The sequence below is a fragment of the Lampetra fluviatilis genome, chromosome 3, assembly GCF_964198595.1.
Source record: "Lampetra fluviatilis chromosome 3, kcLamFluv1.1, whole genome shotgun sequence".
Classification (NCBI taxonomy): Eukaryota; Metazoa; Chordata; class Hyperoartia; order Petromyzontiformes; family Petromyzontidae; genus Lampetra; species Lampetra fluviatilis.
Genome location: NC_136277.1, coordinates 24,053,831 through 24,079,243, shown reverse-complemented (window position 1 = coordinate 24,079,243; position 25,413 = coordinate 24,053,831). Strand labels below are relative to the sequence as shown.

General features: G+C 46.5%; 1 protein-coding gene across 2 annotated transcripts; it reads right to left on the bottom strand.

The window, feature by feature from the left end:
* Positions 1 to 721: 721 nt before the first annotated feature.
* On the bottom strand, positions 722 to 25,413 carry LOC144955233 (lysophosphatidic acid receptor 1-A-like). Of its 2 annotated transcripts, XM_078885530.1 has the most exons (4): positions 25,183 to 25,413; positions 12,137 to 12,570; positions 9,667 to 10,312; positions 722 to 4,692 (listed from the first exon to the last, which is right to left on the bottom strand). In XM_078885530.1, exons 2-4 carry the CDS (start codon positions 12,224 to 12,226, stop codon positions 4,337 to 4,339), a joined length of 1,092 nt encoding a protein of 363 aa, XP_078741656.1. In that variant the 5' UTR covers positions 12,227 to 12,570; positions 25,183 to 25,413; the 3' UTR covers positions 722 to 4,336. The 2 variants fall into 2 exon arrangements, with proteins under 2 accessions (XP_078741656.1, XP_078741652.1); XM_078885526.1 differs by lacking the exons at positions 12,137 to 12,570; positions 25,183 to 25,413 and having other exon boundaries at positions 9,667 to 10,515.

The window sequence follows — 25,413 nt, the reverse complement described above, 5'->3', positions numbered from 1 at the left end:
CTGTGATTATGAGACGGGGTTCTCAAGTGGAGCGGAGTTGATGACCACAGCTCAGTTACCAAATAACTCCACAAAAAAAACAATGCATAGCAATCAATTAGATACTGCAATTAATGGTGTTAAATTTCAGGTCTGGGTAATTCAAATATTGATTTGACTGTCATGCAATGAACATTACTCTCGCATGCAGAGCGGGTGGGAAAGTGTGTGGATCAGAGGTCATTGGAAGGGATTTCAGAAGTCGCTCTGCGATGCTATTGAAAGATGATGTACATGTACATTTTAATCTGCCATCTGCATGCTTTTTTGTGGGGCGTTACAGTTCATTATGAATAAAGAAGCAAACCCTTTATTTTAAGGTAAATTAATCGTTCAACCAATTATTTGATCAATTCACATATTGCTACACACAAGCACTATTTGATTACATAAAAGTAAACATTTGCCCAGTCATCAATTATTTTAAATGGGGTTATAACATAAATGGAAGCCCATCATCTCTCCCTGGACTCATAAAATTAGAAACAATCACCGCTTTGTAGTAAATCACCAGTGGGTATCACTACGGAGACACTGGGCCACCCCCACAATCGGAGTGAGGAATGTCCACCATGACAGATCTCCAACAAAGACGCCCACCTTCCTATTGTTAAGTTGAGCAGAGAGGCGCTGACACTTTGTATTTGCCAAAAAAATCCTTTATTCAACCATTAATAACGACATCAGCTTCTCCAGCAGAAGACCAGGTCTCCGATGCCAAAGTGAAGTTGTGAAAATCTCTACACAAGGGTAACAGGTTAAATAACGAATACAGGGCTGAGTCCCTGAGCCTCTCAAAGATGTGATCCAAAACACAAATCGCTCTTCTCTTGGAGCTACACAAAGCCACCGCATGTCCACCACACGAGTTGCAAGTTTCGCTGATAAGAACTTATTACTTTAAAGTGACTTTCAGGATCAGCCCAAGCGACGTGACCACAGCGCAACTGTCGTTGTGTTTAAGATGTCACACGATCGCGTGATGGCAATGGCTCTAAAAAATATCGCGTTCATCGTCATTGTCAGCCTCCCCCCACGTGGGAATTTTCAAAATCGTGACCATCCACCTGGGCCACACGGTCTGTAGCCAGTGTGTAACGAAGAGATGATTAGAATCGATTGTGACATCTATGATACAAGCAAACAAGTATATTTGTTTAAACTCCAGCACTATTTGATGCTTAACTTCACCAAAATAGTGCACATGAGGATACATTTTTTACAATGTTTGAGAATCTATATACTAACGGTTATGTTGAGGCTGATGATGCCATGAACAAAACGTGGACAATCGAGGCATAAAAAACTCGCAGATTCTTGAATCGAATCGTGAACCTGAATCATGGCAATTCATCAAATTGCTCACGAAATTAATAGTCACGTGCCTTCAACGTCCGCACGTAACTACAAGAGAAGAGCCATTTGTATTTTGGGTTACATCTTCCTTGAATGGGCTCCTTATGAAAGTCCAGTCAAAAGTATTTGCACATACATATATATTTGCGCATGCATATACAATCAAACTATATTTGAACAGGTACACGCATACAAACATAGACCTAAAATGTACATAAATACAGGGAAAACATACAAAACTAAACAATTTCATAAGCTGAACTATTTTTTGTTATATTACCAGGTAAGACTCACTGAGCTTTACAGCTCTTTTCATAAGCGACCTGGCCACAAAGGATATTTCAACAACAAAGTGGCTTATCGCGTGGAAATTGAATCAGCCAAATACTCGAAACGCTTGTTTGTAAATGTGGAGGGAAAAACCTGAGGACCCAGAGAAGAATCCATGCGACCATGGGGAGAACATGCAAACTCCAAATATACAGCAGGCGTCAGGGTTGGGATCAAACCCATGACCTCCTGTATACCAGGCGAGGTAGTTAACATCTCGCCACCGTGGCGCCCCAAAAACAAAAACAGTGAAGCCCCCATTTTAGTCTCATAGACCACTGGGACAAGAAACTGCCGTTAACGAGCACATCTCAGTAAACATGAAATGTTGGTCCAATGTTGGCACGTGGTTGAAACCCATGGATCAATGTTGGCCCAAAGGTCCACGTTTACTGGAATATTAATACACACAGTATATATACACACACACATATCCTAACATTTACTCATGTACATAAAACACAAAACACAATGAACATATCCGTGAACACATGGACAGGCATGTACGTAAACATTACAAAGGGAATTATTTCCTGTACAGCAGCCGTATACACTGTTGCAGGAAGAGTTGTCAGCGAGCACACACACACAATAAGACTGGCATGGCAAGTTAGGGGGTGGTGCGGCCGACACCACGTCGATCTACATTTGTTTCACGAGTGCCTATGTTATGGTACCGGGTATAAACACAAGGCTGAGTCAACCCACATGAACACACTTGCACGTCCACACAAGCAGATCCAAGCACAAACGCAGACATGCAAGCACACAAATTTACTTATAAACAGGCACACACTAATATACATAAGAGATGTGCAAAAACTCGTAATCAGAGTCCACTATGCTGATATTTATGCATAGTCACCCATGTGCATTTGTGCCATTTATGGAGCAAAGCCACGTGTTGCCATTCATTGCCACACGGGGGGCGCTGCAGTTATCATACAAAACACTCCTTAATGTGGTGGGTGGGTGTCGTTCAAATGTGATCAACTTTCCAGCACAAAAGGTGGAATTACGGCTACCAAATACGGATGGCAGCTTTCATGCCGTTTACAGGAATACCTGTGCGTGTGAAAGCATTGTCAGCAAGTGGGTTCAGCCATCTGTGGCGAAGCAGTGTCTTCGCGATAGCCCTGCACGATAGCAATGGTGTGAAGACCAAATGGACAATATATTTGGTGTTATTATTGTTAAAAAGCCAGAAGTAGTGTCAGAACCGACAACAGCAGCCATCCAAAGAAATATGGAAATGCAAAGCCGGAGTTCTACCATAATGGCATTTTCAGATTGGTTTCACAATGGCACAAGTGCATCAGTGCTGAGAAGTGCATGGAGAATGTCAACTTCTTGGCATAAATATGATTTGTCATGTGCATCTCGGATAACTTTTACACCTATCGATGAGATGAAACTGGTCGAGCATTTGCCGCATAACAAAAAGTCAATGCAAAACATTGGCCCAAAAACAATTGTCACCGATGGAACTCAATGTTATGTTGTGCGTGTGCGGAACTCAAACCTTGTCCATGTCTTTTATTTTAATTTCAATAAAGACACTTTCATAAATACTTTCCTTATGTCCCATATAGACTCTCACAACGACAAATATATTCATGGCACACGATGGTGAGGCGTGGCCTGTTTCCCCAGTGCTGATGTTTTCACACCACACCAGGTGCTCAGTTAAGGCAGAATTTACTTTGGCGAGGTTCAAGGCACATTCAGATACCACTCACCGGTATCCACCGGCAAGAATTGAACCCAGGTCACAGCACAATGTGCAGGCCACAGCAGTGCCACTCACTACGCACACTCACGCACATAAATCCATATACATGCACACACACGAGTCTCATCCATCTCCACACAAACTCTGTATTGATTTAAGTCTCACCCCAGGGTGGTGATGACACCCAGTGAAAGCTGAAACACAGTCCCTTCACATCAGGCAGCGATGCATGACTGCATATGTCACGCTGAAGAGTCACTATGGGAATGGTGTCATCAACCTGCACACAATGTAGCAGCGAGTGGCTGACCACAGCATGCTGATGAACTCCAATGAGAACGTCATATTATTTTAGTCAGGAAGTAGCAGGAGGATGACCAAGTAGTGTTAACGAACCCTTGTGGCCGTGAAGATGACACCCAGAGATGATGGAATGGTACAACCACAGCACAAGGCAGCAGCAGTGAGCGATCATCTTATACACACAATGCACAAGGCAGCAAATGGCCATGTAGTGCTGATGAACCCCAATAAGGGCAGATGCTCTGTGTCTGTGAATCTGTCTGTTGAAAATGTGTCCCTCTATCTGTAAAAGTCTGTGTAACTGCCTGTCTTGTATGTTAATAGACGATTTGGGAATGGGTGAATAGGTGGGTCAACGTGCGAGCAGTTGAGAGAAAGGTCAAACAACCGAGTGTGGAGTGATGAGTTCAGCGAGTGGTCCAGTACGCGCAAGTGGTTCAACAAGTGGTTCAGTGAGTTAGTAAGCGAGTGGTCGAGTGAGCAGTCAAATTAAGTCACCGAGCAAAATGACCCGTTTGGACCAATCCATCAAATCGCAAATCAAGCCTCTTCCTCACCCAAGCAAAAGGGACCGGTTCACGGCAGACCTCCACCACCGTCACCCCGTCTGCTGCCCTCCAGGTTTTCGTCATTGCGAGCCAGTTCCTCCCCCTTGTTCTCGTCGGCCTTGGGCCCGTTTTTCCGGAGGGACGTGATCTGCACCTCCTCCGAGTTGGTGGCGAGGTAGAGTGGCCGGCGGCAGCGCAGCACCTGCAGGAAGGTACTCTGCATCTCGTGGTCGCGCAGGGAGTAGATGATGGGGTTGACACCCGAGTTGAACTCAGCGAGCAGGAGGAAGAACTTCTCGTAGACGTAGAGGTTGCAGCCCTTCTTGCACACGACATCGAGCAGCAGCAGGACGAGGGCGGGCGTCCAGCAGATGACGAAGGCTCCTGTTGCGATGACAAAGACAAATTGGCCTTAACAGACTGCTGGGGCAAGTGCTGTTGGTGAACACCGATTATAACTGCTGCTCACTCCGAGAATGAGATTGAGATCCTGCTGCTGAACCTGAAGTTTGACACAGATGCAGCCAAACCATTAGAACCCTGCAAAAAAAAAACATCTGCCGATATATAGTGTCATCGAACATTCCACTACTCTACAACTCTCAATGAGTACTGAGATTGCTGTTAAGATGGTGAAGGAGCGCCTGTAAATTTCGATTTAAAGCTTTCGTGACTGCAGGGATTCATCTTCTTGGTTCTTTCGGTAAAGTCACGTAGAAGGGAAGTAATAAAATAATAAAAATAAAACATAATAAAATAATTCTCACGACGTTTCGGCCACAACGCAAGCAGCCGTCCTCAGGTGAAGACCAGGTCTGTCGGAGAGACAGCGTTTTATTTTTATTATTTTATTACTTCCCTTCTACGTGACTTTACCGAAAGAACCAAGAAGATGAGCGCCTGTAATTTGAGCAGTGTGCTCATGGTCAGCTCTGGTTTGGTGGCAGAGGCCTCACTCGAAATCCATTGGAGTAGCATTTTTCTTTAAACCAGCTGTGCTCTATGCGAGCGACAATAATATTCAGGTATTCTCAGCCACAACTACGCATTCTCTTCTCTCTGCTTGCGAAAGGTGAACCCCCCCCCTTTATCGGAACACATGGGCTGGCAAAAAAAACATCCAGGCCGTCCTGCCAATGACCCATCCTAGGTTTCTTCAGACTGTGTGGAGCAGCTCACAGATCCTTGAGAGATCTGTGCAATTCAAGGTGGGGGGAGAGGGGTCATCTGCCAGCAGTGTGGGTGGCGCATCTGCCATTTAGCTCAACCAGTTAACCCATAACACCTGGGTGTTCCGTAACCTTCTTTTAGCAAGCCTTCACACCACTTCATGTGGCCTTACCTAGCTGTGGTAAAATCACCGCCAATTGCCAAAGAATGGTGATTGTTGTTGTGTGTACTGTATATGTTTTGATCTATGTATATGTAGAGGGAACAGTGGCTTGTGCACTGCACTATGAATCCAGAAACCTGTGTTTCATTACCAGCCATTGTGAGCTGACCTAAGTGATGAGTGATATCTAAACTGGTCCTGGGGCCCTCCTTAGCCATCCTGCCCTGACCAGTGAGGTGAGGTCAAACAACCCCCATGGCTACCATGCCATAGTGAGGCATTCATCCAGCAGCGGATCAGCCAAGGGCTCTATGTTATTTTATTAACACTGAATAATGTACAGTATATATAGACATATCATTCAAATTTTCATGAGAAAAGACTTATGAATGGAAAACGTGTATGTATGTCCACATACTGTACATGCATGTGTGTCTAAGTGTGCATGTGTGTCTAAGTGTGCATGTGTGCGAGTGAGCGGATGAGTGTGTGTTTGTGCATCTGCGGTCAGATTTTGCTTCGGTACTTAATTCAGAGCAGATGGGTACAAAGACACGACCAACATTGCCGAGTTCCCACACATACTTCCATCCACACGCAGATCGCAGAGTCCATATGCACACACAAAGACAAAGATCTCCTCGCTTTAGGCTCAATAGACTGTTGGGGCAAGTGCTGTTAGGGAGCACCTATGAAGGTTGGCACAGCATACGAGGCGTTTGGTGGCCACCACGACACCCGGTCGCCGTTGTCTCTCAAGTGGCGATGTTTACACACTGCACCAGACACACATTTGAGACAGTCGACCAGGACTGGTTCAGATATTTGTCAATGGTGTTGGCCCCGAGCGGGAATTGAACTCGGGTCGCCGGGTTCGTAGTAATGCAGCACGCTAACCGCTAAACTCCTGCTCCCCCCACGCACACACATAACACTCCTCCCACCCTCGCACAAACACACGTGTTTGCGTGAGGGTGTGGGGAGCGGTAGTGTGTTGTTCAGCCTCACATTGTAATTGACATGAAATGCAAACACGTACAGTCTATTTTGTCAATCCACTGCAGGATTAGGGCCTCCCAACGCCTTGCGGGCCACGAGGGATATTTTACCATACTTCACCACGCTGGTCAATGTGGGTTGGTGAGAGTGGGGAGTGCAGAACAATGGATTTTTCTTCACTGCCCTCTGCTGCCTACAACGCCTACTGCATCGGTATTTTACACATTAAGGTCGCCCATCCAAGCACCGTCCAGGGTCAAGTCTGCTTAGCTTCCAAAAAGTCTTATGCAATTGGGCACTTTCCGGGTGATTCGGTCAGATGTGTTGTGTTCCCGTTATATCTATACCACCAAACTGAGATTCCACTGGTTCTGTCTTGGTATGCTTCTCCATCGAAATGGCCAATAAAGACGTTACAGTGTAGGGGCCAGAGGACATCTCTGGTGCAACTCCAAGGTGAACAGGAAATGGCTGCGATTTATGGGCCATGTAGAGTTTCAAGAAGAAAAGTTAAACATATTTGCAGCTTCATTTTGAAGGGGTCTGAAATAGAATATTATAGTTATAACTCGTCTTTTGCCCGCCCAAGGACGACGGGTGTATTGCAGTAGATCTGAAACTAGCAAGCGAAAAGCAGCCCGTGACGTGATACTCATTGCATCCATCCGTGTGCAATTTGTAAGGCCACGGTGACAGACCAATTTCATTTAAAAGTTATAATCCCTTGTTCCTCATGACGTCTTTTTACTTCTATATGTCTCAATAGCGTGACGGAGATGGCGTGACGCGAGGGTTCTGCCTTTGTTGTGAGGGTTGTGAGTTGACGCCGAGGAGGGTGGAGGAGGTGCCTCGCCCCCCCATGTGGAGTGACGTCACCCGCTAATTACACTGTGTAACAATTTTATTTGTTCCTGGGTAGTAAGTGTTATTTCCTAATTGCTTATGCCTCAATAGTACAGAAAGTGACTATTATTCCCCACAAACTTTTGTTTTGTGACCAGGACAGTGATATTTTTTAATTTACTTATTTTCAATGAGAAAACGGGCGAATTTGTCTTTTCGTTCACATAAACTCAGAAAAAAAACATATGAATCACAATTTGCATGTATTTATACTAAAGTAATACGGGTCAGGATCGAATCCACGACCTCCTGGACACCAGGCAAGCTAGTTAACATCTCGCCACCATGGCCCCCAAACAGTCCGCGTAGGCTAGAGAGGATCTTCTTCTTTGTACCTCTGTGCGTGTGGACAGTGGCTGAAAATGAAGTGCTAGCCTCAAACATTGTGGAGTAATAACTCTGTTAAAACCCAGACACGTTTCAGCCTGGCTCTGACCAGTGCCAAGCCTTCGGACCTTGATCAGCGGTAACCATCTCAGAACGAGTATTTTCATTATCACAGCACATTTAAGACTCACAGCCAATTGTGACCGAGTTAGTGACTTGGCGTACGGTCTAAAGATGCTATAGAAGGGCTAGAAAGCCAACGTTTGGGTCAAATATAGTGAAGTCCATGCTGATAACTAGGAAAATAAAGAAGCAAATAAACATGCTTTAGAATGTGGGCCCATAAAACTTTAGGGGCCAGACGTTGATCGCCTTACTCAAAGAGCAGGGTCAGCCTCTGGCTCTAAGCATAAAACTAATTGCTTAACAGTATACAACCCTCCAAGCATTAGTGAACCAAGTAAGTTGCCTTCTTTGTAAGTGCGATGCAAAATTCTAAACATGGGCAAAGCCTGCTCCTGGTTACACATAAATACTTAGGTGCTTGTTACGAGCACTTTCCCGAACAGTCTGTCCAGGCTACTCGAGGGCATTTTGCCTTTGCTAGTGGACCAGAGCGTGCATGTTGTACATGTATATTTGAGGGTACATGCAAGTATTTGTGAGCATATGTTAAACGAAAAATATGTGCACACATCTTTGCTCAAGTACGATCTCTCTCCTGAAGCCTTCTCGAGGCTGGTTCGCAGACCTCGACAATGGCATTGAGCTTCTGAACATAGCATATGCAAGCATGTCCATTTGTATGTGTGCATGTAAGCTCTGTATGTCTGTGTACATTTGTGTAAAAACATAGTATACAGTGTATACATGCGTACATCCATGTACACATGCACGCACTTGCACACACATACATGCACGGTTAATATTGATTCTCTAAGCTCACGGTACACACATCAGATCATGTATGACCACCGATGATTTTCAATTCCTACAGGTCATCTGTCCATAATAGAGGTTTTTTGGGTTAGATCGCATACATATATAAATGTGTCGTTAAAACCCGCCACCACCCGACACAGCCAACTAGTAAGGGTTGTCAAGTAAACAGAACGTGGCGAATTCGTCACTCGTACAGCACACCCGGGTATGTTGGAGAGCCAAGCCACAACATTTACAATCTGAGTACGACGTTTCGCCAGTAATTACAACTTGCGTCATCAGGCGACAGCCATATTTGTGGAGAAGTCCACCTGTTTCGTTCCTTTATAGAGGCGGAGGTGTGATGACCACGCTTCTGCGCTCTTGCCCCACGTGGTGGGGGGGAATTACTGAGGCATAATACATTATGCATCATGCAAGCCCTTTGAGCTTGTCCTTCCTGTCTGTTGTGCCTATTAAAATAGCCGTACCAACGGTAATCTGTAATGAGCACAGAGGTCATCTGTAATGAGCACACATGACCTCTGCAGCCACTAGAGGACGCTACAATTACCACAATGTAACAACTAAACAAACATTTCACAAAGTCATCACCTTGAATCACAAAAATTCAGCGAACGGCCCCGACATTGAATCGTTATACCTCTACTAAACATGAATTAGAATGAGAAGACTTATTTATACTGGAGGAATCCGATGGGCTACAAAGCTCTTTTTCACAGACGTCTAGTTGGTACATCTCACAAGGTGAAGCCCACCGAGCTGTTAGCTTATGTTGCAGAAGCGAGCCGGCCACAATTGATAGCTGAACAAAGTGGTGGCCTATGTGGAAATCAACCGCCACCACCACTCACCGAGGATGATGGAGACCGTCTTCTGCAGGTTCATCGTCGTCTCCTTGTGCTTGCGCGGCAACGAGCTGTGCCGAGACATCCGCAGCGTCTGCTTTCGCACGTACACGTAGATGTGCACGTACAGCCCCACCATCACCACAAACACCACGAGGTTTGACGTCGCCCAGAAGATCAGGTAGCTGTCGCTGTACAGCGGCGCCATGTTCGAGCACGTTTTGATGTTGCAGATGCAGTTCCAGCCGAAGGAGGGCAGGGCGCCCATGAAGACGGAGATCACCCATATCATGGCGATCACGACCATCACGCGCCGCTTGCTCATCTTCGTGTGCAGCTGCATGCGAAAGATGGTCACGTGCCTCTCGATGGCGATGGCGAGCAGGTTGGCGACCGACGCCGTTAGGCTGGTGTCGAGCAGCGACTGGCGCAGCATCCAGGTCCGCACGGTGAGGTTGCGCGTGTTGGGCCCCGTGTTCGCGAGCAGGAAAATGTAGGCGATGCCCGCGAACAGGTCGGCCGCCGCCAGGTTCCCAAGCAGGTAGTAGATGGGCACGTGGAAGCGCTTGTTGACGTAGACGGCGGCGATGACGAGCCCGTTGGCGAAGAGGACGAGGGCCGAAACCAAGATGCCCAGCACCAGCGTCACCACCTGATGGCCGCAGCCGATCAGAGAGAGAGGGAAGTTATAACGACCGGAACGCAGTCGGCACTCTGCGAGCGAAGACGGTGCATGCAAGCGTTTGCCAAACATTTAAAGCTAAACGGCATCGGCGAACGGACCTCAATATAGTGAGATAATTGTTGCTAGATTGGGCCTTCCAGAGTCGTCAAAAAGGTAATTCGACGTTTACTAAGTATTGGACATAGTAAACATATCTGGGTTCCTTAATATTGCACCATGTCCTCATCCCAAAAAGGCGCTAGATAAGCCCACTTGTCGTTTTGGCAACATTTGGTTGCTAAGGATATCTGAACCAGTCCTAGCCCCTCCTCCCTTCACTATAATACCATGCTGACCAGCCTGGTGAAGTATGGTCAACCAAGCCCATGACCAACATGACATGGGGAGGCCTTCATCCAGCATTGGACTGGCAAAAAGGTTGTACATGTACACAATCACGATCATCCCTCCACGATTGATGAAAAAAATCTACATATTTGGACCACTTTGTGGGAAGTCCATTGGACAGACCCCCCCCCCCCCCCGCCATGGGGAATGTGAAATTTCCACTGCTAGCCCATGGCGCAAATAGAGGTGAAGAGACCCCCCCCAACTGCTCCGAAGGCAGACTCCCCGACTGCGACACTGTAATGAACCTGACAATGGTTTTCGTTACATACCACGCCTATTTAACACGTAGACTTTAGCGACCAATATTATTCATTTTTTTTAGTTAGATCACGTGACACAAATGCGTTAACCCATCACCACCCAACACAGATAATTATTACATAAAGTTTGTCACGGAAACAAAATGTGCCAATTAGTAACTACTTCAGCACATCGGCGTTGGGGAGTAAACCCACAACATTTACCATTTGAGTGCCGTGACGTTTCGCTCGTAATTACAATCGGCTTCATTAGGCAATTTTTCCGGAATTGTGACAAACCTTACAATGTCGGGTGGTGGTGGGTTATCGACACATTCATTTTTATGTGATCTAACCCAGAAAAAAAAACTTTATTATGAACATACCACTCCCCTAATCTGGCACTTTCAGGGAAAGGGCCACTCAGTCACGCAGAAATAATTCTGCCGTGCGAGTAGAGCAACCAGGAAAATGTTTCAGCGCCCGGCACACTACATCCACAACATCTAACGCCATGGCCGTGGCTACTAGTCAGTCGACTGCTCCAGGTTACCAGCAGCCAGTGACAATTTAACCCCAGGCTTTTGAGATTCCCAAACTTGCTAAGGCCGTGAAGTTCTCGAGACATGGCAGTACAGCAAGTGGGTTCTTGAAACAAGTCTGCGTGCACCTCGAGTGCTGTCCCATAGCGTGCGTGGGTTTTTCTTTAAGTTTTATTTGCCTGTGCGCAAAACACTCATTAAGGATGGAGAATTGCATTTACGTGCTCAGACTTGCTTTTATTAATCCACTGCTGGATGAGGGCCTCCCCATCCTGTGTGAGTCAAGGGGATTAGCGGACAATATTTCACCACACTAGTCAGTGTAGTTTGGTGACGTTTGGGAGCAGACGTTGGGAGCATAGTACAGTACAACAATGGATTTTGATACATGGTCCTTTGCTGACCACCGTGTTGCCCTGCAGCACCTGACAACAGCTGTCATGCATGCTAGTCCCTGGAGATGGGCAAAAACACATCGTTTTCTAGGTAGCATGCGAGGTTTTGGGTCCGACAGATTATTCTAGTACTGCCGCTGGTGATGATCAATATGATGATGATGATGATGTTACTGACAGAGATGAGTACGATTAATTGAGTCATGCCGATTAATCGGGGCTCACCTGAAGGGTGCCCCACTCGTGCGGGAGCTCCTTGTTGCTGTTGTTGTAGAAGAATTCGATGGAACCATTGTAGTGGCACATGTTTGACATCTTGCTTGCACACTCACACACTCACCAATCCACTCGCTCACCCACGCGCCCACTTACACACTAACCCACCTACTCTCCACTCGTTCACGTATTCTCCCTCGAGTCCACTCATCTACTTGCTCGCCATTTGCCCAACCTACTTGTCGACTTCCCCGATAACCTACCCACCTACCCACTTCTAAACTCGTGTGCCTACTCTTGTACCCGCTTTCTCACCCAGCCAGTTGTTCACTCACTCACCCTCCCACCCACTAGTTCATGCACCCAACCACTAGCCCACTCACACACGCTATCAGTCACTCAAACAGTTGCCCAGTCACCCACTCACTTGTACAATGTAGAACCTGCTCACGCCAGACACATGTGCAACATCACATTTACAAAATTATTATATATTTAACTTTTTACTCCGAATTAAATTCCAAATGCGCCACCAGCATTACAAATTGTCAAGAGACACAGCCGTGTTTGAGATCTCGCATAGTAAGAAGCATAACATTACATCATATCAGAGCATGACCTGGTCCTCTGTTTCCATTACTATTCAACAGTGGCCAAATTCCAGCTTGGAGAATGTAAAATATCAGTTTGACTCTTATGCGCTGAACATTAATTTGGGCAAGCAGGGGGGCAGGTGAGAAAGTGCTGCCTGCCACTGTGCAAAGGGATCTCAGATGTAGCCCTGCGATATTCACTTATGTGGGCCTTTCTCTAATGTGAAGGCTTTCGCTGCCATGTGATAGCACAATTGAGTTCCAATTGGAGGAAAATTACAACAAAAACATCCCATCTTTTGACCACATGGTTCAAGAAACAATCCATGCATCTATTAGCGTCATTTCCATCTGGTACAGATATAATGGGAGTCAATGGATGTCAGCGCACTCTGTTATGCATGTCGATGACCTGGTGATTAGGAAACAGGAGCGACCATACCGCTGAACCTGGATAGTCACAATGAGCTAAACTTACCAACAGCCCCACCAAAACAAAAGATTTGCCCAGATACTGTTTATGACAAGCTCTGGTTTGGCAGAAGATGTCTTGCTCCGAATCAGTAGAGCTCCATTATATTTTTTATTGGCTGCGTAATACTGTCACTGTCACTCCACATGAAGCTCCAAGTGTTTTTAGCCACGAAAATATCCCCTCGGTTCGCAAAACACGGACTTCTCCCTTACAAGAACACCTGGCTTGAAGCATTCAGGCTGGTCTGCCAACAACCCACCCTGGGTCTACCCAGGCTATATCAGAATATAAACTAAAATATACCTGAAAGATTTAGACACATTTCCAACAGTGGGCTCCTTGCCAAGGCAAACAATGTGTTGGTTTGGTCATGTAGCCCACATGCCCAGCCACTGCATGCCCACACAGATTATGTTTGGCCAAATGGAGGTGGTTAAATGGGTGTGCGTCACAGGCTAGAGAATAGGGAAGGGCCGAATGTCGACTTGGAGAGGAGTTGTCTAGTACCAGCAGTGTCAAGATCGGCCTCTATGGAGGAGACTCATGATATATGCTTGGGCAGGAGAAGAAAGAGCAACACTCACGAGAACAAGCAGAGCGCCAGGAAAATAAAAGATAGCAAGTTGGCACAGCGGGGATCACAGATGGCACATCTGCCCAGTCATCTTAATAATTTAACAGGAACACACGAGTATGTCCTATGATCTCCTACCATTGGTCCTCTGGCACTTTGTGCGACTTCAAATCATATCTAGCCTGGCACAAATACAGTGGCGATTTCACTGCCAGTTAGTAGTAAATGTCGGATGTTGGTGTGTTGTCGTCATATGTTGTGTGTGTGCCTCGATATATTCGTTTGGAGAAGGGCAGTGTAGTGGTTAACGTATTGCGCAACGAAGCCAGTTACCCAAGTTTCATTCCCGCCCTCTCCCAACATCAGTGATGCATATCTAAACTGGTCCTCGGCTCCTCTAGGTAACCTCAGCCTAAAGTGAATACCTAGTGTGGTGTTTAAACATCGGCAATGAGAGAGACAAATATGGAGAGTGTGGTGCTTACCACACCGCACCCTCGTGTGCTATTCTGACCTTCATTAGGTGCTCGCAAACAGCACCTGCTTAAAAATACTTGCATGTATACATCTTGATGTCTGTATGTTCGTGCACGTGTCTGTGTGTATATGTTGGGGGTAAAGTAGTGGAGCAGCGGTTCGCTCACTGCGCTCTGAAACCCGGTGACCAGAGTTCGATTCTCGGCTTTGGCTAACATCAGCGGTTCTGGGCACACTCTTCCCTAAACCACACTGACCAGCATGGTGAAGTATGGTTAAACAACCCCCATGAGTGAAACAATGGGGGGACCTTCACGCAGGAGTGAATTTATAGGTCTGTAAAACATGTTTTTATGATTTATATGGATGTGTGTATATGTGTGTGTGTAAGAGGGCAGAGTGGGGCGGAGGGAATTCAGGAATGCGGTCGGACAAGACAAGGCAACACACCTGAAGCACACCTGAAAAACACACGTCGAACACAATTTTAACACACATACAAATAAAATACAAAGATCCCCCATATAGCCTTAGTAGACTGTTGGGGCAAGTGCTGCTAGCAAGCACCTATGAAGGCCGGCACAACACACAAGAGGTGGGTGGCAAACACCACGTGCGGCCACCTTTCTCTCCCTACTAGCAATGTTGACTCACAGCACCATGGACTCTTTTGAGGCTGAAGTCGACATAGGGAGTCGCAGGACAGATTCAGATAAATCGTCACTGGTGTCGGCCGTGAGCCAACACCAGTGACGATTACCCATCACACCCAGACACACAAAAGCACGCATACCAAAACACTCAAATGCACAGTACAGACGCATAACCAAACCCACGATTGGCACATAAATGTACCCCCTTAACACATACAAACACCCACCATTAACACACAGACACACTAACACAGATCTCGCAAAGAGCGCAAAGAATGAACACAAAAACACTAACGTCCACACACACACTCACCACAAACTCGTATGCACCTAGTGCACAACTAACACAAACCCACCTAAAATATACTTAACACACCCAGACAACACACACGCAGCATACAATGATAGACTGTCTACATGCACACACAACACACGCATATAACCAAACCTGCAAAGCTAAAGCATAGAGGCACACAGACACAGAGGTCCTCCTATACCAGGGGTCGGCAACCTACGGCTCCGGAGCCGCATGCGGCTCTTTACGGGCTGCTTCTTGACGATATGTACGTATGTACAGTATGTACTCAGATGCATTGCGGCTCTTGAAATACTGAATTTTGTACCGAATTGGAAAGAAATGGCTCTTCTTGTTATTTTGGTTGCCGACCCCTGTCCTATACCCTTATGTACACGGGGGCAAACGGAAGTTAGGGAGCACCTATCAGAATCAGAATATGTATTTATACCGGAGGAATCCAATGAGGAATAAAGCTCTTTTTCACAAATGTTCAGAAGGGGCGGGTAAGAACGTTACAACAACAAACAATACAAACACATGATAGGAGTACAAAGGACAAGCAAGGTAAACAAATCACCCAAACGCATACAAATAAAACTAAACCATCCCCATCCTACCAGGCAAACACCAGAGGCATTAACTTATTTTTCCAAAGCGACCTGGCCACAAATGATAGCTCAACAAAGTAGCTTATCATTTGGACATTAATAAGTACCAAAATAATCTAAACCGTGTAAACGCATATTTCTGAATGGAGAGGAAAAAATCGGAGGACCCGGAGAAAAAATCCACACGACCACAGGGAGAATATGCAAACACCAAATATACAGCAGCAGCAGGCGTCTGGGTGGGGATCGAACCCCCGGCCTCCTGCATACCGGACGAGGAAGATAACGTCACACCACTGTGGCGCCCCTTCAATCAATACATTATGTAAGTTCGTATTCTTGGTTCTTTCGGTAAAGTCACGTAGATAGAAAAAAAAGAACCAAGAATATGAATTCCTGCAGTCACGAAAGTTTTAAGCAAAAGAATATAAGTTCGACTTGCATCATCAATTCCCAAGCTTCGGAAAGGCAGCAAAACAACAGCAAAAACAGTCCCAGACCACACCAAGATAACACAGTCGCCCTTAATAAAAATTGGAAATTCAATTTGAACTCTCAATACATTTGTTAAAGGTTCAATTTATAAATGCCATTGGCAAATGTGACACTAATCTTCTGCGTCCGAATATTGTGAAGTGAGGAAACAAGCTTGTTCCAAAACGTTGGTGCTGCAATGCCAAAGCGTTTGTCAACTCTTCCAATTCGTGTTCTTTGGATAGTTAAAAGGTCGCCACTGCACACGATCTGGTTGGGGGTGGTGTGGCCATCACCACAGCCGGCAAAATTTCACTCCCATTTGGAGATGTTGCCATACCACCACCACCACACTGAGTACTAATTTAAGGCAGAATAAACCGATTTAAAGGCTTTGGACCAGATATGAAGCTCCGTGGAAATGGTGTTAGCCATGGCCTCTGAATTACACCTAGGTTACAGAGTTTGAAGCACAGTGCAACAATAAATGCACAACCACTCCCACATACATACAGAACTCCCCTTTATCCACAGCCCTATTACCCGCGACTCCTATTATCCTCGGAAACTGTTAAAATCCGCTTAAAACTCATTTTGCCCGCAACCCATTTTCTTCTTTTTATCCGTGATATTTTACCCCGCAGATAAGAGTAACAGGACCGGCGATATTGGTCCCTCGTATCAATGTGGATAAGAAAGAGTTCTATATAAAGACACAATAGACAAATATCCCATGTACAGGTCATCCCTCTATTTACGAACGTTCGGTTTGACCAATCATGGACACTTTTCCATAGACGAAATTAAATTTCTGCGTGAAAGAAATTTCACTACGGCCACACGCGCCACGAGGTTAAACAAAGTGCCACCCCGGGAGGGTGCGTCGTCACCCATCCGCGACAGAGTCACGGTGTTGCTGCAGTGCTACAGCAACGCCTCCATAGTGGCGTAGTAAAGACGCAAGCTCAGGAGGTACGGCAATCGGTCAGGTGGGGCCCCAATATTTGAGTCGTCTCGCACGGTCGCACCTAGGCTATTGTATCACGGCTCCTCTCGCCAAATCACATCGTTACGCTCACGATCTCGAAGATTTAGCGCTGTGGGGGCACTCCGTTTTAGATAGGTTTTTGTTCTTTTACACTGTTGTTGAAAAAATCTCTCTAATGGTGGTTGTCAAGGAGGGACCCAACTCGTAGCATTGGCTACCTGGGGACGAGGGGGCAACCCCTGCCAATGGCGGAGCCAGGGTTTTCAGGTAGGGGGGGCAACCCCTCCAGCAATGAAAAATGATAGAGGAGTTGTTAGTAAGTGAGGACTTGTCCCTTGCTTTTTATTCGACGGGTGTGCGGCGATGGCTCAGCCATCGATCGAGGGTTGAATTCGAACCGTGTTGTGTGATCGGCGTCGCGCTCGCTGAAGGTGTTGATGCCTTCAGGGAAGTCGTGTGCTGTATACGCAACTGCACACAATTCTGCGAGTCACTTATAACCGCTTTGCCGGTACCTATTGCCAATTATGGACTCGGACTATTGTCCTATCATCTCATAGAGTCCCTGGCACATACTAATATGCTACAGAGTAACAGTGGCGGTCAAAAAATGCCGATTTATTACTAATACACCCCAATGATCCGATCGAAATTAGGGATTTCGATCAGATCATTGGGGGGGCATGTGCCATCCCTCCCCCACTCCGCCAGTGACCAATGCCCCCACGCAAGTTATGCTAACTGCCTCCACATCACCTTTCCATTAAATATTTTTTGTTTTCAATACATTATTATTCAATAGTTTTAAATATTTACGTTATTTATTATTATTTTGGATTGTGAAAAGTGACATAGGTGAATATTTTTAGATTAGGAGTAGAGTTGGAACGATTGTCCGAAATTCATCCCAATTTCTGTTTTTATTCTTTTTTTATTCATAAGAAAAGCCATTCCTATTTACGACATTTCGTTTTACACGTGTTTTTTGAAAGACGCATCCTTTCGTAAATCGAGGGATACCTGAACTGTTAATGACTTTCACAGACTTTTGGGGCGAGTTCTGTGAGCGAACAGACGGTGTGATCAGAAAACACTCCTAGACACTTTTGTCTCCCCAGTGCTCATTTACACATCGCAACCGGGACTCATTTAAGGCTCATCTCGGGAAATTCAGGACCATTTCAAATATTCATACAAAGACAAAGATCCCCCCCTGCCCCCCATAGCCTTAACAGACTTGTGGAGTGCTGTGAGCGAGGACTTATGAAGACCACCAAGACACACGATGGGAAGGGGGGTGCGTGGGCAGCACCATGTCCCGCCGCCTTTGTCTCCCTAAGTGGCGATGGCTTACGCACCACCGCAACAGGTACTCGTATGAGGTTGAGTCAACCCAGAGGCAGCCCCTGACCGGTTCAGATTATAATCGACAATCACCACGAGTGTTGGTCGTGAGCGGGTCGTCGGGTTTGTAGAACAGTGCGCTGTCAATCGCAGACATTCACACAATATAGCCACGGTGCAGCCCATGCACTGGTACCGCCCACCCCGCAGGGCACCACATCCACTAAACAACCCCCACTGAGCGGTGTGCTGCTCATTGCACAAGGGGGGGCAACTCCATACATGTCACGTGTATACGCAGTGCAACCACAAACGCCAAACCTCAGCTATAATCGCAACACTAACCCACAAGACTAGCCCTACCCTGAACACACACCCTGCGCAAACACCAACTCCCCTCTGAACCATAATCTTATCTTGAACCGGGCTATCAGATTATTTAAGTGATCACTTGGCTCTACCATTGTTCGGGCTTAATTGCTCGATAAATCAGATAGTGCGAAAACAGATAAGAAAAAAGTTTCACCCGATCTCCCAAGCTTTGTCTTTGGAACGGGAGGTGACGAGCAGCACTTGGCGAGGTCAATGACAATTGCCGTGCCTAACTGGGCATGGTTTGTAGGGGGCTCGAGCAATCGACCACACAACAACGTGATTAGATTTGTAATCTCCAGTTGATCAATCGACTTATGCGACTAATTGTCGCGGCAGTAACCCAAACAACACCAACGTGACCCAAACCCGAGCTACAATCAGTATTCTAACCCCGGCTGTTACATTCTCACACGAGTATGGGTCCTAACCCTACCTCCGATCGCCAATCTTCACTCCCCAAACACAAATTCTGGCCCCATCATCAACACGGAGCATAACCCATTAACAAGTCCTCACTCACAACTCTAACCGTTCCACTAACCCTAGCACCAGTCATAGTTCCCATCTTCGCCCGAACACAAATGATAGCCCTAGCCGCATCTAACAACAAAACCTTATTGAACTCTTACTAAAACACTATCCCCAACATCGTTGACAGTACTAGTACTAACTAGCATTAAATCCTAGTGCCATCACGAGCGTGGCAGCGTGCCCATGATAGGGCCACCTGACGGCATCTCATGGAGACTGCTATTCTCCAGCCAGGTGGCAAGTGACCCATGTGACTCGTCCTAATGCTGGCTGAACACTAACCACAGCACATGGAATCAGAATATTTATTTATCCGAGATAAATTGGATGAGCTACGAAGCACCGTCACAAATGTCCAGATGTTTTTAAACTCAACCCTTACTGGAGCTCTAAAGTGAACCACAACCCGGTCTTCAAAATCCTACACTGTACTAGTCTCAAGTCCTATATCCGATGTCACCATTAACCCTAACTCTTGCACTAACACGAGCCCTTATACGAGCTAAAAAAACTAACCCATGATGCTAGCCCTAATATTCACCATAATAATAACTGTAACCTTACTAATTATACCCTGGACCATGGCAGTGTTAAGTCCAGATAACATCTAATCACCTCCTCCGTGCAGAGGCTACGTCTCTGTTGGGATCGTAACCCACCACGTACCGTTAAACCAATCTCATTTCCTCTCCACGGCACCAGTAACAACATAACTCTTGACATCTGACCGCTTAATCTGAGCCACCAGAGTTAACCGGCCCAGCCCCACGTAACCACAGTGCAGACTGTGCCAAAACACACGCTTCTGTACAGGTAGAGTTTCGGTTTGTCAGGCGTACGTCTCATCTTTGACGTCATTGCAAAGGACACTCAGCATAATAGTTCACTCGTAACCTGTCTCTAGGCCCACTCAGAACCAAGTTTCCCCGTCTCTTGGTCCACTCAGTATGTGCCAGGTTTCCACGTCTCTCAGTCCAAGCTCCAGGTTTCCTTTTGTCAGTCGACTTCCGTGTCAGTTAATGGTGTTATCGACCACACTTTGCCAAACTAAATAAATTAGCAGAAAATATATCTCTCCATATAGCAAATAAAAGTACTTACACTTCCCGTAGAACACAATGCCTCGTGGCAAGCATAGCTTCAGAGCAGCATTGGTTCAACACAAGCAAACTCTGGACCGGTTATGTCAGTATCTCATCAGCAGCCAGGCTTGCTTAACAAATGCTGGATATTACTGTATAGTATAGACAAGGCCCACCTCTTTATGATATGGAACCAAGACGTATATAGAAGCTAATTTAAAGAAGAGAACTGCAAGCGAGAGAATGCACGCGTCTTGAAATGGGGTTCAAGCACTGCCATTGTCTCCGGATTGTGAACAACATTGGGCAAGGCATTCCACAGACAGGAGGAGCAGAACAGAAGGGACGGCCACCAATTATGCGGAGGAGCCACATCCGGTAAAATGCGCAGAGCTCATGCCATAAAAAAACGAAGCCTTTGGGATGGCGACTCATATGGGGTTAGTAAATCAGGGAGATCAGAATCAGAATATTTATTTTTACTGGAAGAATCCGATGAGCTATAACGCTGTTTTCCACAGATGTCCAATAGGGACGGGCTAAAATGTCCAATAGGGGCACGTCAGATAACTTGGTCGTCCATATTTGAGAGCCTTATATGTCAGGAGAATTTTAAACTCCACTCTGAACTTTACAGGAAGCTAATGAAGAGGGGCAAAGACCAGACTATTATGTTCACAAGCTGGAACTCTTGAAGATATTCTGGCGGCCAAGTTCTGAACATTTTGCAGTTTATCCAGGACTTGGGCAGAGGAACCAAACAGAACGGCATTGCAATAATTGTTGTTGGACAGCTGTGAAAGAGAGCTTTATACCGCATCAGATTCCACCAGTATAAATGCATATTCTTACTCGTTGGTTATTTCGAACATATTCACGTCATTACTATTAACTCAGCTGTTAACACAGCCTACCCTGTCATAATGTGAAAAAGTAAATCACTTCTGCAGTTGGCACAATATTCCAACAACGTACACTGGTAGCAATGGCATCTGGAGGTATTCTGAGAAAAAAAAACACATCGGTGATCATTACACAACAGATTCCATAGGTTCTGCAAAAAATATATAAACTGTCCAATCATAAATAATCCTCACCAAATCCTTCTAAAAATGTCATTTAAAAGGATTCACTGCTGACATTGATAATTGAGCATAGGTCTTGGTGTCTGCATGGTAATCTTAATTAATATCCATTTGCCCCCTAAAAATGTAAAGGACAGAAATACACCATCAGTTACGACACAGGTGATTGTATCAGGCAAGGGAACTTAGCCTGGGCTTTCGCTGAAAAAAAAATGTGTGAAGACCGCCAAGATTTCATATAGCTTGGAAATCTTTAATGATTTACAAATATATGTAAATGCCCAATCAAATTACTTGAGAAAGGAAACCGACTGTCAAAATAGCACCCATGAAAGTATTGGCTGGTGATCCCATTTAGTAAAAAGGAACGCACTTTTATTTCAATCAGTCTTGCAGTTCACGGCAATGATGCAGTGGGTGAGAAGAACAGGTTGATACCATCTTGAAGTGGGGAATTCCGCCATTGCCTGGAGAGGTCTTGCCTCATCATCCTTTCCTCTGCCCACACGTGAACCCAAGGTGTACGATATTTAACACGGTGTCGAGATGTTAACTACCTCGCCTGATATACAGGAGTTGTGGGTTCGATCCCGATCCTGACCCCGACGCCTATATATTTAGAGTTTGCATGTTCTCTTCGTGGTGGCATGGATTTATGTCTGGGTCCTCCGGTTTTCCCTCCACATTTAGAAACATGCGTTTAAAGTATTTAACTGCTGCCATCAATTTCCACGTGATAAGCCACTTCATTGAGCTATCATTCGTAGCCAGATTGCTTCTTAAAAGAGCTAAATATGCCAGTAGGTCTTACCAGTTAAAATCTTTCAGTCTTCAGGCAGCAAAGAAATGTTCTTCGAGTAACAATTCAAGCCGGAACAGACCACGAGGGTTGTTGTGTGACCATAATCACGGCTAACCCCATTTCGTTTCCCCAGTGCTGATGTTACACTACACCAGGTACTCATTTAAAGCGGAGTCGACCGAGGCGAGGAACCAGGACAGGTTCTGATGTTGGCCATAGCAGGGAATTCGATCTAAGGTCAGCGTGTTTTCAGCACCACCGCCACTGCCCGTGTCATTGCATATACATGCACTCGTATGCAGACAAACATTCAGTCATGCATATAGTAACATGTCAGATATACACGCAGACATATATACTTCATATACACATGCCTATACTGTACTCACAAAACTATATCCACGACACACACACAAATAAAACGTCAAAGTGATATCTGTTTCCAGCGGTGGAAAATCTACATTGCTATGGTGGGGTGTGAGTCTATATATGAAAACCACCTCCACACAAATTGGTACACACTTTATACTGGCATACAGTAATGGGCCGAGTCAACTAGGAAATAAAATTGCGACCATTTACCGTAGATTACAATCAACTCGCTCTATGGTGAGTTACCAGGCCGATTAAGTAAGTGCGTTTTTACTACCGAGTCCATGATTCGTTTTCGGAAGTCCTACAACCACGTTTTATTGTCAGAGGGGCGATGATTGCTATGCAAATACAAATTTGCGTCAATTGTGGGGGTTAATTGTCTTACATTTCGCCAATTTTGACACGGATGCCGGCACAGTGGCCGACACGTGGAGAAGCCCCTTGCGATAGGTCACGTCACCAAAGACAAAGATCCCCCGTGTAGCCTGTAACGGACTGTTGGGGCAAGTGCTGTTAGCGAGTAGCAACACGAGGAGGTGGGTGGCCAGCACCGTGCCCGGCCGCCTTTGTCTCCCCAGTGGCGATGTTTTTACACAGCGAACCAGGTACTCATTTGGATGCCGAATCGTAAAACACCAGTTACACATCGTCTCACTCATAACGTAATAAAACACATGTACACAAGTATGTGTATCTAAATTACATATCCTGTACTGTAGTCAGACAAGCAACACATAAAAACTAACACATACAATACAAAGACAATCCAACACAACACACACACATACAAACACACACAGTACTAGCATAGCTTCTTGGTTCTTTCGGTAAAGTCACGTAGAAGGGAAGTAATAAAATAATAAAAATAAAACATAAAATTCTCACGTTTCGGCCACAACGCAAGCAGCCGTCCTCAGGTGAAGACCAGGTCTGTCGGGGAGACAGCGTCTGAATGAGGACGGCTGCTTGCGTTGTGGCCGAAACGTCGTGATAATTATTTTATTATGTTTTATTTTTATTATTTTATTACTTCCCTTCTACGTGACTTTACCGAAAGAACCAAGAAGATGAATCCCTGCAGTCACGAAAGCTTTAAATCGAAAAGTACTAGCATAGACAAACATATACGGAACTCGCATACACTTTTGGTGTAAACATGAACAAAAGCACAATACAGACACGGTGCACATAAGGAAGCTGGTTACATAATAAGAGATTTACAATTTTACGCTACCATCGCAGAAATTCACCATCACAGACTGCGTCTCACACACACACACCAACTCACATCACAAACATACCCCCATCACACCCCATGTAGCTCACACCACCCCATGTAACTCGCACATACCGTGACACAATCATACAACACAATCATACAACACAATCTCTCACAGCAGAACATGCCAGAACACACACAAAGACAAAGCCACTCCGTATAGCCTTTACCAACTCTTTGGGGCAAGTGCTGTTAGCGAGTAGCAGCACCTATGAAGACCGTCACGGCACACGAGGGAGGGGGGGTGGTGGGTGACCATCACCACGCCCGGCCGCCTTTGTCTCCCCAGTGGCGATGTTTACTACACACAGCACCACGGTCATCGTTTGAGGCTGAGTCGACCCGAGGTTGGAGGTCCAGAACCGGGTTGGGGTAATGGTCACCGGCGTCGGCCCTGAGCAGGGATGGAACTAAACCCAAGACACCGATGGAACTCGGGTGACCGGGTTCGTGGTGGTGGTGGGGGGGGCAACGCGTGGGTGACCGGGTTCGTGGTGGTGGTGGGGGGCAACGAGTGGGTGACCGGGTTCATGGTGGTGGTGGTGGGCAACGAGTGGGTGACCGGGTTCGTGGTGGTGGTGGGGGGGGGCAACGAGTGGGTGACCGGGTTCATGGTGGTGGTGGGGCAACGAGTGGGTGGCCGGGTTCGTGGTGGTGGTGGGGGGGGCAACCAGTGGGTGACCGGGTTCGTGGTGGTGGTGGGGGGGGGCAACGAGTGGGTGGCCGGGTTCGTGGTGGTGGTGGGGGGCAACGCGTGGGTGACCGGGTTCATGGTGGTGGTGGGGCAACGAGTGGGTGGCCGGGTTCGTGGTGGTGGTGGGGCAACGCCAGTGACTCACACAACAAAACCCTCGCACGAAATACCCCCAGCGAGCATTAACACAACAACAACACAAAATGTCTCGACTCGACCGAGTTAGCAACGCAATGTAAAGACTCGGGGGGGGGGGGGGGTGGCGGTGTTTCTCCCGCGGGATCCAGGGCGCCGTGGCCCCGCTGCGTCACCCGCCAGGTACGGGGGGGGGGGGGTCCCTCCTCTCACCTGTACAGGGCGGCAGCCTTCCTCCTCGTCCTCGACGATTACCTCCGTGCGTCGTCGCTATGTGGAGGCGGCGAACACAAACTCCGCGGTCATTTCTCCCGGTGTTCTTCTTCTATGGCTGTGTTCTCTTCTGTCTTGAGAGCGCGAGAGAGAGCGAGAACTCGCGGTGTCCGCTCGCTTCGAGCTGCCCCCTTCGCCTGACGCGCCACTCCCACGGCGCCTCTCGGTTAT